General features: G+C 47.8%; 1 protein-coding gene across 1 annotated transcript in view; it reads left to right on the top strand.

The window, feature by feature from the left end:
- The window catches only part of ZMAT4 (zinc finger matrin-type 4), a 52,333-nt gene that overhangs the window by 22,214 nt on the left and 15,736 nt on the right, over positions 1-14,383 (top strand). Inside the window, exons 3-4 of the mRNA XM_036396561.2 lie at positions 5,765-5,854; positions 11,653-11,809. Of these exons, the coding sequence (XP_036252454.1) occupies positions 5,765-5,854; positions 11,653-11,809 (247 nt within the window). The remainder of the gene's footprint in view (positions 1-5,764; positions 5,855-11,652; positions 11,810-14,383) is intronic.

Genomic DNA, 14,383 nt, shown 5'->3' with positions numbered 1-14,383 from the left:
CTAGTGATTGCTTGGCTAAATAGATCCTCAGTAGTTGCCTTAATGTGTAAACAAATCAATGTCCAAACGAGTAATGTGTCTCTCTTTGCTTTGGAGCAGCTGGTTTGATGGGGGTGCAAATTCAGCTGAGCACTCGGGAATTGCAGACACATTTCTGTGTGCCCAGGAAGGCAAAAGCATGAGTAAACACTTTTTAAAAAATTAACTCGTGGAGGAAAAAGGGGAGGTTGATAGAAATGGCCATGAATTATAAATGAGGCTTTTCAAAAATTACAAAGGGAGAAAAAGGACATTGGCATCCAGCAGTGTCTGGAATAACAGCCGGCGAGTTCAGCTCTGCAGCGAACCACAGGGATCTTGACAATGTTTGTTGTGTGGGTAGTAGAGGCAGAAAAGGGAAGGCATTTGCTGAAAATACTTCTCCTGTCTATTTAAAAAACGCAGAGGATGTTGTTATATCATAGAGGAAGAAATAGATTGGTTCCATTCCAGTAGAAATTTGGAAGAGGTTGTTAGGCAGCGATTACAAATTCCAGAATGATGTAGTTTAGGTTAGCAGGTCCAGTAATTCACAAGTGGGTGCTTGAAGTGTGCTGGCCACGTGCTGTGCACTGTCACTGCTGACCCTGGGGGCATGGGAAAGAGGAGGAAGACTCCAGGAGGAAGCAAGCACAGGGCCAGGCATGACAGTGCCAGGGGTGCCGTGCAGGGAGTCCAGCTTGGCACAGCTCCTGGGCACAGCATGCTCAGGAAAGGGGCTGCAGGACCATGGAGCTGGGTTTCTGCACAAGGTTTGGGCAAGTGGGCCAGCCAAAATAACTTTCTCTCCTTTGGTGAGATTACAAGTAGGGCCAATACAGATAATAAAATTGGTATAATCACGTGGCTGCGTGTTGCGTGGCAATTTAATTAAGAAACTGCCAGCACACAAAAAAAAACCAACACAGTGTACACTAAAAGGATTAAAACCCAACCAATGGCCTTCTGAAAAAGAGTTTAATGCAGACTAAGAGAAGCTGCAGCCACTGGGGCTGCCATGGTTCCTTCCTTCATCTCTAGACTGCGTCTCTGCTGGTGCTCGTGCTCCTGGCCTTTGGCTGGGGAAGAGGAGCAGGAGAAGAAAGCTAAACTGCCCAAAACCATCAAGCTGCCAGCACAGGAGGGAGCAAGGATTGATGAAGGGATATATGGGGAACAGGGAAATGAGATTATGTGCTAGCACAGCCTGAGGGAAGCTGCAGAGATAGTTGATTTGAGCCTGATGGCAGGAGACAGGAAGAGGGCTCTCACAAGCAAAGTGTTTCAGACTGCTGGATCTGCTTGAATCGTGGTGCAAAGTGGGAGCAGTTCCGGGGCCATGGTGGGGTCTGAGCTCCTCAGCTCTGAGGGGACTCCTCTCCCAGACCCCAGCAGGGAAGAGCTGTGTGTGTCTGTGTAGCCTGGTGACCCCTGGGCTGTAACACCTCAGCGAAGGGAGATGGGTCAGTCCTCCCCAGAGCCACTGGTCCATCTTTAATTTCAGCCTTTTTGTCCTTTTCCGGCCATGCAGCCAAATGCCAGAAAATCTGAATGTTCCCTGCTTGTCCTACAAGAGGGAGCTGGTTCCATCCAGGGCCAGGTTGGCTGGGCAGCATGGGGGGCTGGAATTGGATGATCAATAAAGTCCATTCCAACATCAAAAAAATCCATATTTCTGTTAAGAGATGCTTTGCTTGCTCAAGGCATTAATGCAAATAAGGAAAAAGAATTTTGACAACATATTTTGTTCTTGCTCAGGGTGGGAAGAGGGATGAGAAGCCCCTCCATCAAACAGGGGGATCAGGGCTGTGTCCCAAACCAGCTCCAGGTCCTGCCAGCTGCCACTGCTCCCACAGGGACCTCACTGCCTGCTCCAGGCACAGCGTGCTGCAAAACCCAATTTATGCAAAACCAAATTGCATTTCATAGCACAGTTTCACTCTGCTCTGCCCTTTCATGTTTTAGGGTTGAATTGCCAGAACTTTGCTGTCTCTGCCACGATCTTCTGTACTGGAGTAGATTTGATAGAGATAGAAATGATCCATTTATTTACTTTTATTGATGAGCCTTACAGTAGCAAATGAGCTTGCAATGCAGAACTCTGCAGCAGCTGTGTGAAAACAGACTGAGCTCCCTGCATAGTCAGGGGGTTCAAGCTGCAGTATTAAACCAGACTTAGTGCCTTTAAAAGGTGCTATTCCCACTGGAGACAGGCAAGTGAGAATGCCTTGGGCATAACACTTTGTACAGCTACAAAAGAAATATTCAGGGGCACAGAATTTTGCACCCAAAATGAGGCTGTGGTGGCTGTTGGAGCCATGAGTGCTCATTCCATGGAAATCCTGTGGATTTACAGATGTGGCAAGGTTTTGTCTTTCCTAAAGTTTGTCAGAATGGGAGCTGGAGGTGCCCTCATCCCAGTTCATCCCAGTTCATCCCAGTTTTCTGGCTGCTTTTAGTGATTCTTCCTCTGTCCCCTCATGTGTCTGGCACTTGCCCTCCTTGTGCCTTGGAGCTGCAGGTTTTCAGCAGGGAGAGGATAACAGATAGATTTACAGATGTGACAAGGTTTTGTCTTTCCTAAAAGTTGTGGATGCGATGAGGTGGGTCAGAATGGGAGCTGGAGGTGCCCTAATCCCAGTTCATCCCAGTTCATCTCAGTTTTCAAGCTCCTTTTTGTGGTTCTTCCACAGGTGCTATTCCTGCTAGAGACAGGAAAGTGAGAATGCCTTTGGTGTAACATTTTGTACAAAAGAAATATTCAGGGGCACAGAAACCCCCTTTTTGCACCCAAAATGAGGCTGTGGTGGCTGTTGGAGCCATGAGTGCTCGTTCCATGGAAATCCTGTGGATTTACAGATGTGGCAAGGTTTTGTCTTTCCTAAAGCTTGTGGATGCGATGAGATGGGTCAGAATGGGAGCTGGAGGTGCCCTAATCAGTCCCAGTTCATCCCAGTTCATCCCAGTTTTCTGGCTCCTGTTAGTGGTTCTTCCTCTGTCCCCCCCTCCATGTGTCTGGCACTTGCCCTCCTTGTGCCTTGGAGCTGCAGGTTTTCAGCAGGGAGAGGATAACCCGCAGTGCTGTTTGCCAGCAGCACGCTCAGAATAATCACTGTGCTCCTGCCGTGCTCCTGCTGGGGTGTTGGGATGATAAATACACATGTAAATGTAGAAAATGCCAGAGATAAAGTGGATGACAAATGGGTTGTGCTTCCTCTGCTCTGCAGAGGGAAGGAGATGCTCAGCACATACACACAGAGGCCGGGGATGATTTTAAGCTCCGCTTTTATGATCATAAGATAATAAGGTTGCATAAGGAGCTGTGTAGTTTTAAATTATGCCAAACATAAGTCATTCCTTTACCTTGGCTTTCACAAATCCAAGCAATTGCCCCAAGAAAGGTGAGAGGTGTTTTACGGAAGGCTGAAGCTTTGCTGTCGTTTAACTCTTGACATCTGGGCACCATTTCTGGTCCAGCTGAGTGCCACGGAGCAGGGCCATAAAAATGATTCCTCCTGGCATCTTTGCAGCTTGCACACACCCAGCAACCCCTCCCAGGATTTTTTTTGCCCTCCAAACAGAGCAGGCTGTGGCTGTGTGAGCGTGGGCACGGTGACGTGCTGGATGGAGCCAGGCGAGGGAAGAGCCTCGTGACTCTGGGGAGGATGACTCGAGGGAGGCTGACTGCTCTGCAGGGTGTCAGTGCAAGAAATCCAACCGAGAAACCCTGGCCACGCTGCCTTCACAGCGTGTCTGACTGGCCCTGTGGGGTGCAAGGCCAAGCATCGCTTCAGGACTGGCTTTGCACCTCTGTCCTGGGCGTTTCAAACATTTATTTGGTCATTTTCTAATTACGCAGTCGCTGTCTGGGCTGCTCGTCTCGTAGCTGGAGCTTTGGGGTTTCCTGCACTTAGCTCTGACCATGGAAGGTCACATTTGCTAAATGCAGCAGGAAGACAAGCTGGGGACAGATATTTGACATTATTTATCTTGACTGATTTGCTCTGTGGAAAAAATTATTGCACAGTCACATTTCTGCATGCGAATACAAATATAGCTCCCTGCAAATTTAGCTCCAAGTTTATACCACAGGAAGAAGAATGTTCCAGAACATGCTAATGGTAATTTAATATTTTCAAATTGCAGCTCTGTGATGTGGAATTATAACATTACAGTGCTGTTGTTCTCTGGGGCAGTTGGAAAGGGTGATTCAAAGGAAACATTTACATGGTAACAGCTCCCCATGTGTCTGCTGCCCATATGCTGGGTGCAGTTATTTTGTGCCTGCAGGCTTTTCCCCCCTGCATCTGCTGGAAGACAAGACCTGATGTAAGTCAGGGTTTTCAAGGTTTATGTCTGTGCTCCTGCTGTAGAAGCTTTAAAGTCCTCCTTTAAGTCTTGCCAGTCCCAAGGATTTGCTTTGGCTGCTGCTGCTGGGGTCACCAGGGGAGCTCCTGTCTCTTCTGACCCTCACCTGCCCCTGAGCTCCAGCTCTGACACCTGCTCGTGTCTCCCTCACAGGAGATTTCTTGCCCTTCTAATGTTTTATCACTTTAGAGGCATAGAAGTTGTGGGTTTGGTCTGTGTGTGTGCCTGTGGTGCTGTTCACAGGGGTCCCAGGATGAGGGAGGAGATGAGAATCTTGACTCCATGTTTCAGAAGGCTGAGTTATTATTTTATTTTATATATTATATTAAAAAATGATATATTAAACCTATACTAAAAGAATAGGAGAAAGGATTTCATCAGAAGGCTACCAAGGAATAGAAAGGAATGATAATAAAATCTTGTGACTGATCAGAGAGTCCGAGCCAGCTGGACTGTGATTGGCCATGAATTAAAAGCAACCACATGACACCAACCAAAGATGCTCCTGTTGCATTCCACAGCAGCAGATAACCATTGTTTTTCTTTTCCTCTGAGGCCTCTCGGCTTCTCAGGAGAAAAAATCCTTTCATAAAATGTGTGTGTGTGTGTGCCTCTGACACTGCAGGGTGCTGTTGTGTCTCTGGCTGAAGCTCAGTAACCCCCACCTTTCAATCTGCTCCCCCATAGAAATGCTCTGGTAGCAAATGCTGTCCTTCCCTGGCTGTCTGCTCCCTCTGTGTCTTGGTGAGAGAAAGGTGAGAGGTGTTTTACAGAAGGCTGAAGCTTTGCTGTCTTTTAACTCTTGACATCTGGGCCCCATTTCTGGTCCAGCTGAGTGCCACGGAGCAGAACCATAAAAATGATTCCTCTTGGCATCTTTTCAACTCGCACACTGATTTTTTTTGCCCCTCTAATGTTTTATCACTCCAGGAGCTTAGGAGCTGTGGGTTTGGTCTGTGTGTGTGCCTCTGACACTGCAGGGTGCTGTTGTGTCTCTGGCTGAAGCTCAGTAACCCCCACCCTTCAATCTGCCCCTCCATAGAAATGCTCTGGTAACAAATGCTGTCCTTCCCTGGCTGTCTGCTCCCTCTGTGTCTTGGAGGACCTACAGGACTTGGAGAAGGGCCAGGATGGGCCATTTTTCTTCTGCTAATAGCAGGTTTCATCCCACAGCTTGTTTCAGGTGGGTGCAGAGCTCTGTGAAAATTCTGAGAAGTGCAGGTGCTCCTCACCTGGATCCCTCTGCCTTTTCTTCCCCAGTGGTGCATATGTGTTGTCAGGGGGAGGTGAAGTCTGATTGTGGGCTGGTGTAGTGAGCACAGCAAAAGAGCCTCTTGCTCCTTGTAACTCCAGTTTTGGTGGTTTTTTTGCATTCCAGAGTCGGAAGCATGCCAGCAAAGTCCGCCTGTACTACATGCTTCACCCCGTGGATGGAGGCTGCCCGGCCAAAAAGCTGCGCTCAGAAAATGTGGGTACAATCCCAGCCCTGTTTGTTCACTTTCTTTGTGCATCATTGACTCTGGCCTACAACATTGTCTCTCTTACAGCCACAGCTGATCAGGTGCCCAGAGGTAACATTTAGATTAGCTGAAATGCAAAGTAACTGGAAATAATTTTCAATAAACTGCACAAGAATTATTATGCGCATCAGCAGCAGTAATTGTGTTTTTAGTTATTTGAATGTTCTTTCATAGGAAAAAATGTGCTGATAGCAAATACTCAGGGCTTGCTCCATTTCTTCCAATTCTCCCAGACCAGGCTGAGTCTGCTGGTGAGCAGCTGGGGCAGGTGATAGGGGCAGTGCCTCCAGGTTGATGTGCTTTATCCAAAGGCTCCTCACTCACCTTTGCTCTCAGTCTGCAAGTTAAAGATTGGCCATTGGCTTCCTCTGCTGTGTTCTAATAAACAGAGGGAGGTGAGGAATTGGACCAGCTCAGAGCCATTTGTCAGGCAATAGATAGGAGGAGGCTGAATTTTTAAGAGATGGCTTCATGGGGAATTATTCATTTGGCTCCTTCCCACGTTCTGCTGCAGTGAGGTTCCCAAACCAGTTCAGTGTGACTGGGGCTGAGTGCTGTTGATATTCAGTGTGATATCTTGTAATTAAAGGGAGAATCATGCAAGTTTTGCCCAAGGAATTTGAAAGCTGATTTACGTAGTAATTGAAACTCTGGTGAACTTTTCTGTTGCACACAGAAAATTGAAACTTTTCTGTTGCACACAGGCCAATTGCAGATGCAATCTGCCCCTCCACAGCAGGACCTTGCAGTGATTTCATTAACAAAATAAAATATTTTATTGTGTATAATATATAAAAATATAAATATATTATAAAAATCTATTTTATATATTTATACATATTTTAATATATATTATATTTTAAATTTATATATTAATATATTATTTTTATATTGATGTATTTATATATTTAAAATATGTATATATTTATATATTAATATCTATTTTAAAAATATATATATAAATTTATTAAATATATATATAAATATATTTTAAAATATATTATTTTTGCTGTCATTAATAACAGTGTGGGCACTACAATGACAGGTACATGGAGATGGGGAACAGGGTCCTCTAAGGGGATTATGACTAACAAGGAGCCCCATGCTGCATGGGCACCTCAGCATGGGATGTGGAGCACAGGGAACCAATCAAACCTCAAATAAGTCAAAGTTGAACCATTTCCCACTGCTTTTGTGAAAGGCAACGTGGAGAAGGAATGTAATTCTGTGTTTGCTGATGCTTTTCCCAAGGGCAGCCCTGGTGGGGGTGGATTAACGTGTCCTCATGTTCTAGGTGAATGCCAGGCTAGGCCAGACCTAAATGCTAAAATTATTTGTGTTGTAAAAATATAGCAGGGAAAATCTGCCAACATTTGCAGCTCAGAGTAGGCCTGTTGCTGATCAGATATTATACAAGCCTTTGCATTTAGAGTGAGCAGAACTATTTAGGATGTCTCTAATGCTGCACAATGAGATCCCTACCACGTGCACATGCAGTGCAGTGCCCAATCCCAGCAGTGTCACTCAGGCCATGGCACAGAGACTTTAATGAGAATTAGAAACAATCCATGAAAACCAATTGAATTTGTGTAGAAGCAGCTGCAGCTAAAAAGGGAATATTAGCCTTTTTTTTTCATCAAAACTGTTACATGGCTGAGTGCCATTGGGTTTGTGTTCTGCTGACCACAGAACTAACACCTTGTCCTTCTGCCAGGTGGCAGCAGGAGGGTGAGGTGGCTGCAGCTGTGGGTACTCAGTGCAATGGGGTTGGAGACAGAATTTGCTTCCTGACCTTTCTGTGAGGCCAAGGGAGGGGTTGGCTGCTGTTTGAGGATTGCAAAAAAAACTGTATTTCCAAAACACCCCTGAAGTAGAAGCCTTATACAAGTAGTCTTCCCGTGGATTACTCAATTATTGTGCTCTTCATTATTGGTTTGATTTGGTGTGGAGGAGGGGAAAACCCTCATGTCTTGACCTTCCATGAACTAGTACTTGCTTTTTGCTGGTACCATGGCAAAAACAGGCTCCAGAACAGAAATGACCTGAATTTCCTATGGAGCAGCACAGAAAGCAGCTCTTTACAGCAGCACCTTCATGCACCAAAAATTAATTCAAATTTCAAAGTTACTTTACAGCACTTTAATGCTGTGGTTTTTACTGCTGTGTTCTAGGGTTTGTATAATCTTTTCTTCTTAGTAAAACTTGGGAAATGAAGACAGCAGATTTGTGTCTGTGGAATGAAAATCCTTGCTTTTCCTGTGGATTGCTTAAGGAATGGCCTGTGTGAGGATTATGTCCTTTAGCAGCTTGTTAACAGGCAGCCAAATAACCGAGGTTAATTCTGTTGGATATATGAGACTGAAGTTTCTAATATTACAAAAAGAGGCCCTGTAAATGAGGCTGCAGCAGGGAAAGAGTGGAGATGTCAGTGCTGGGAGATAGATGCTGTAACTCCAGGTGTAGGAGTGATGGGGGTAGGATGGATGGAGAGATCTCTGAAGCCAAGGAATTTGGGGTTTATTGCAAAGGGCCTGAGTGCAGGGCCCTGCTGGGAGCTGCCAGGCACAGCTCAGAGCAGGACTGAAAGAGGAGCCCAAAAGAGAGAGAGAGAGAGCGAAGAATAAAAGCAACAGGGAAAAAAAGCGAGGTTCCCGTTCCAATACCATAAATCTTCTTCTGTGTTGAACATTCTAATTCTCACTAACCAATCCAGTACAAGATACAAATCCTAGAGCATTTACATACAGCCTGTAAGAATCATTACATCACCACACTGTGTTCCATTTTAAACCCTACAAACTCCTCTTTGGGCCCCTTCTGCCAAGCTGGCAGGGTCTGCTCTGCCCCTTGGGCCTGTCTGCAAGCAGAGGGTGTTGTTCCATCAAAAGGGGATCACCTTCAGCAGCCACACCATTGTTTTCCAGTTGTTCAGTAACTGAGGGATCTCAAAGCTTGCTTTCATTTCAATCTGGCTTACAGTTTCCATATTCTCAGAATCTTTAGCCAGGCAATCATATTTATAAGGCTTTCCTGTTCCATCTTCCCCAACATCCAGTGATGTGTTCTGTTGTGCTTCAGTTTGTGTGAAGCCAGTGGCTTCTGTGCTGCCTTGTAGTAAAGGTTTGCCAGGCAGGATGGGCAGGGGGTTAAGGAGCTGCTGGTGGATTTACAGACCAGAGCTGTCAGTGCCTGGTCACTGTTTTGTGTTTGTGGGGTGCCCCGTGGCAGGGAGGAATGATGAATATGACTCCATGTTCTCAGAAGTCTTAATTTATTATTTTATGATACTATATTATATTAAAGAATACTTAACTATACTAAAGAATACAGAAAGGATGCTTACACAGTGCTAAAAAGATAATAATGAAAACTCATGACTCTTCCAGAGTTCCAACACAGCTTGGCACCGATTGTCCAAAGAGTCAAAACAACCAGAATCCAATGAAACAATCCCCTGTGGGTAAACAATCTCCAAACACATTCTGGATGAGCAAAACACAGGAGAAGCAAATGAGATAAGAATTGTTTTCCTTTTTCTCTGAGGCCTCTCAGCTTCCCAGGAGAAGAATCCTGGGTGAAGGGATTTTTCATGGAATGTGAGTGCCACAGGAGTGGGCTGGGGTGCAGAACACCCCCAGGGAGCAGCCAGCTGCCCCTTGGAGAGCCCTGTGGCCCAGCTGAGCTGTGTGGTTGCAGCACCTGCACAACCCTGGGTGTCTTTTGGTCACCGTGTCATTCAGCAGGTGACAAAAGACACCCGGATCAGCTTCCCCCAGGCCTCTTGGGTTTCAGGTAAAACAGCCCCTGACAAATGAGAAGGCATAATTACCCTTCAGGGCTGGATCTCCTGGAGCACCTCTGGCTCCGTGCAGGGCTTTGGGTGGTGGAGGAGGGAAGGGAAGTGATGCTGCTAAGGGATGATCCAGACCTGGGGAAATTCTTAACACAGCAGAGCCCAAATACCTCGTGTTGGTGCATAAAACTGCTCTGAAAATAAAACCTCTGCTAGGGAGCAGAGGTCTGTCATGCATGTCTGGAGGGGCTCACCAAGGGTTTGGGGACACCCCTGTGCTGCTGGTGGCTGCCACACATGGAGGTGCTGGGCCAGAGACTTGGGTGAACCCAGATGAGCTGCACAGCCAGCTGTGGGTCAGTGTCAGTGGGACCCTGAGCTCTGCGTGAGGTATTGGAGGGCTCTTTGAGGGGGCTTTAATTTTTTATTTTTAATTGCAGTCTGGCTGAGAAAGTAGGTTGAAAAGGAAAAAATGTCACTGAAGAGCAGGCCTGGCAGAGGAAGAGACCCTGGTGCATTAACACTGAAGTGTATCAGCTTTTCAAACGAGCTCTGTTGGAGGCTCTTTATGTGTTGCCACTGATGATCAATAGATACTGGAAATTTTCTACTCTGCTCTTAACTTTCAAGTGATTTCCCTTTGAAGGCATAAAATATCTTGAGAGAAAGCTATTTAAAAGAAGTGCAAATTACACTCAGAACAGTACTAAACACCTCTTGAGATTCCTCCCTAAGGTTTGATTTACAGTTATCAACAACAAAAAAGTAATGAAAATCAGTCATTTTTCTAAAAGTGGATTTTTTGGGGGGGGAGGAAATGACCTTCATTGGTGGGTCAGGTGTCCACTCTGTATTGGATCCTACTGGAGGGACCTGAGAGCTTTCAGACAGTTCATTTATTTCTCCCACCTCCAGAGTGGGTTGTGCCCTCCAGATGTGTCCCTCCAGATGTTTTGGGGTCTCTTAAAAAGTGCTCCAGGAGGAAGCACCAGTGTTGGATGGCAGGGAAAGCTCTGGGCCTGTGTGACCCCCTCAGCCAGAGAGGAGGAGCAGAGGCTGAGGGAAGGGAGGCTCGGGGTGTGCCAGGAGCTCCAGGGCCATGTGGGACATGGGGACAGGCTGAGGGACAGGCACAGGGACACAGGGACGGGCTGGGGGACACGGGGACGGGCTGAGGGACAGGCAGAGGGACACAGGGACAGGCTGGGGGACACGGGGACGGGCTGAGGGACAGGCTGAGGGACACAGGGATGGGCTGGGGGACACGGGGACGGGCTGGGGGACACGGGGACGGGCTGAGGGACAGGCTGAGGGACACAGGGACAGGCTGAGGGACATAGGGACAGGCTGAGGGACACGGGGACGGGCTGAGGGACATGGGGACAGGCTGGAGGACAGGCTGAGGGACATAGGGACAGGCTGGGGGACACAGGGACAGGCTGGGGGACACAGGGACAGGCTGGGGGACATTGGGACAGGCTGAGGGACACAGGGACAGGCTGAGGGACATGGGGACAGGCTGGAGGACAAGCTGAGGGACACAAGGACGGGCTGAGGGACACAAGGACGGGCTGAGGGACAGGCTGAGGGACACAGGGACAGGCTGAGGGACACAGGGACAGGCAGAGGGACACGGGGACAGGCCAAGGGACACAGGCACAAGCTGAGGGACACGGGGACAAGCTGGGGGACATGGGGACAGGCTGAGGGACAGGCTGGGGTCCATGGGGACAGGCTGAGCTCCCAGTGCAGAGCAGGGTGGAGGTGCTGGGCAGCTGGAGGTGTCCCCAAGCTGGACACAGCTGGGATGAGGGCAGGAACAAGGCTGGGAGAGATGAGGAAGGGAAACCCCTTGGCATGACAGCCTCGATTCCTCCCTCGTGTTCTTCTCTTCCCTTCTCTCTGTGGCTGTGCTCACACACCTCTTTGTCTGTGTTTTTTGTCTCCACGCAGGGCAGTGATGGTGACTCAGTGGACAAGAACAAATGCTGCACACTATGTAACATGTCCTTTACCTCAGCAGTGGTGGCAGAATCGCATTACCAAGGGAAAATCCATGCCAAAAGGTTAAAACTGTTGCTAGGGGAACAACCAGCACTGAAGGCCACAGGTAGGTGCAGAGGGGCTGGTGCAGACGGGTATGGGGGCTTGGCCAAGGGGCTGGCTCGGTGTGTGCAGGCAGAAAATGGGAACAAGGTGGAAAGCTGGGCTGGCAGAAGCAGCTATTCATTTGTGTTGCTGTCATAACAACCTTTAGAAACTCCTGATGCTCATTACTGTCTGCTTTGTTTATGTAGATTAGGGTTTATCAGCTGGGACTGGCCCTGGTGCCAGAGCCCTATCTCCAGCTCCACACTTCCAAAGTGTTTTCTCAGTGGAGGGCAATGTCTCCACTGGGTGCAGATAGCCAAGCCTGGCTTTAATTATCAGCAGTTTAATTATCAGCCCAGCTAATATGTTTAATAAGCCTTTGGTGTTACTGTACAGTACAGAGCATCATCTGCTCTTACCACAGAGGGAAAGCCAGCTTTAAAAACCCTTGGATTGATTGTCTCTTGATTTTTGCCCAGATGGGTTTTGTGCTTTCCTCCACAGTGGTTCTAGTAATGCAGCCTATTAACTTTCACATTTAAAAAGTCAAATGTTGAAATTGGACAATTTAACCATCTTATTGTTTGCTTAACCATAAAGTCCTTGAAAACCACTAATAATCTGTGAAAAAAAAAAAATTCCTCTGTGGTTGTGGAAGCAGAAAATGCTTGAACAAATCACTCACCTTTCTCCAGGAAGGATTGCTGAGGTCCTGCAGACAGATGTGACCCAGAATTGCTGCCAGTGGCACTTCCTTCAGCACAAAATACAAATGGAGCTGTGTGTGCTGTAGATGTGATTAGATAACGGGGGTTAACGCTCTGTGTGTGTGGTTTTGTTGCCTTTTTAACTTCACAGACTGTAGATGCTGATACAGAGGGTGTGATTTGTCCTTTGCCAGGGACTGGGAAGACAGGGCTTGCCTTCCCAGGGTGGGCTTGGGAGCTGTTGGCCCCTTTGCCTGAGGGAGTGTGGGGAATTGTGTTAGGTGGTGGTTTAGGTTAGGCTGTTTGTGTTAGGCTTGGTTTAAGTGGCCATGCTGGGGCACCAGCGTGTCCTGTGGAGGAGAAGGTAAAGCCATGGCAGCCAGGAGGAAGGCTCTCCCTGAGCTGTCATGGTCCTCCACACCTGGCTCATGTGGGGCTCCTCAGGCTGTTCCTGCAGCCGGCACACAGCTGGCACACAGCTGGCACACAGCTGGCACAGACTCAGGCTTGGTGTTTGTGTGTCAGGCCCTGCTGGAGCCCATCCTCGAGTGTGCAGCCTGCCAGCAGCTCCTCCCCTGGCACCAAAGGACCTGCCACAAACCCTGGTACTCCCGGTGAGCTCCAGGTGAGCTGATGTTCACAGCAGTGCTGATCCTGCGTTACACTGACAGCTTGGATTCACCCTTTAGCTGCAGGGCCTGGCCAAGGCAGGGCTTGCTGAGAGCTGCAGCCTTGCACTGTGGCTTTTGTCTCACTTTTTAATCATCTAGATCAGCCTCACAAGGCTCTAAGTGAGCCATGCTGTGTGCTCTGGGGTAATGGGCTCTTCAGCCATCCTAATCACTGGGAAGGAGCAGCTCAAGGACTCATCAGCTCTTACAGACACTTGATCTGGAAGATGAAGCTGAGCTCAGGAAATACATTAATAAGCACCTCCTTGCTCTCCAGGAGTTCTCAGCAATCTGCCCTTTGGACACAGCATTTTTCTGGGCTTCCTACCCAGCAATGTTCACTGGGTTTTTGTCCAGTCCTCTGTGTCTGGCACTAGGGAGCATTAAGTCTCTCAGAGCAGAGACTCCACTGCTCATGAGTCCTGAGAGCCAGCCAAGCACAGCCCTGAGCGTGCTGGATGCTCCTGGGGAGGAGATTCTGCTGCTGGATATTCTGGGGTTTCTGTCTCATCAATCCCAAAGAAAATCACATCTATTCTTAGACCCCTTAGGGAGATCCACGTTCTCCTTCACAGTTGCCATCCAGATGGAGCACAGATGTCCTGTTCTCTGCTGGTGCTTTCAGGAGAAGAAGTGGCCCAACAGTTGGGTTTCTCAAAGCCATGTCTCATCATGACAGAGAAATAGTTGTCATCTTTCCTGTTCTCTGCTCTACAAGGCTGCAGCCCTCAGAGGCTTCATGTCAGCACTATTGCAGATGAATTTCTCCAGTCATTTCCAGCATCCCCTGTCAGTTTACATCCCATCATCACCACGAGTTATAAACCAAAGGATTGTGGGCAAGACCTGCTGTCTTCATCATCCAAGTGTGAGGACCTGCAGGCATCATTCCAGGAAAGTGGTGGTGGCCCTGTTTATTCTTTTCAGCTGCCTCTTGGAAAGTCACATTGTGATAATCAAGACACAGGCATGCATTTTAAGTGGAATTCCATTGTTTTCAATAGGCTTTAAATCAAGGCCATTTTGAGAGGAAAACTTCAGTGACATGGAAGATATTAAAAAGGGTCAGATGTGGAGATAAAAGGGAACTCTTCTCCATTCCAAAGCTATACAACTTTTCGTAAATTACAGAGGGCAGAGACTTTGGGACATCAAAAGGGACTGAGCAAATGGCTTTTTGGTTTGGGTGCTAGGATCTGTCCAGCAGCAGCTGGA

This window comes from Molothrus ater, chromosome 28, assembly GCF_012460135.2.
Source record: "Molothrus ater isolate BHLD 08-10-18 breed brown headed cowbird chromosome 28, BPBGC_Mater_1.1, whole genome shotgun sequence".
In the NCBI taxonomy this organism is placed as follows: domain Eukaryota; kingdom Metazoa; phylum Chordata; class Aves; order Passeriformes; family Icteridae; genus Molothrus; species Molothrus ater.
This window is presented reverse-complemented; position numbering and strand designations above follow the sequence as displayed.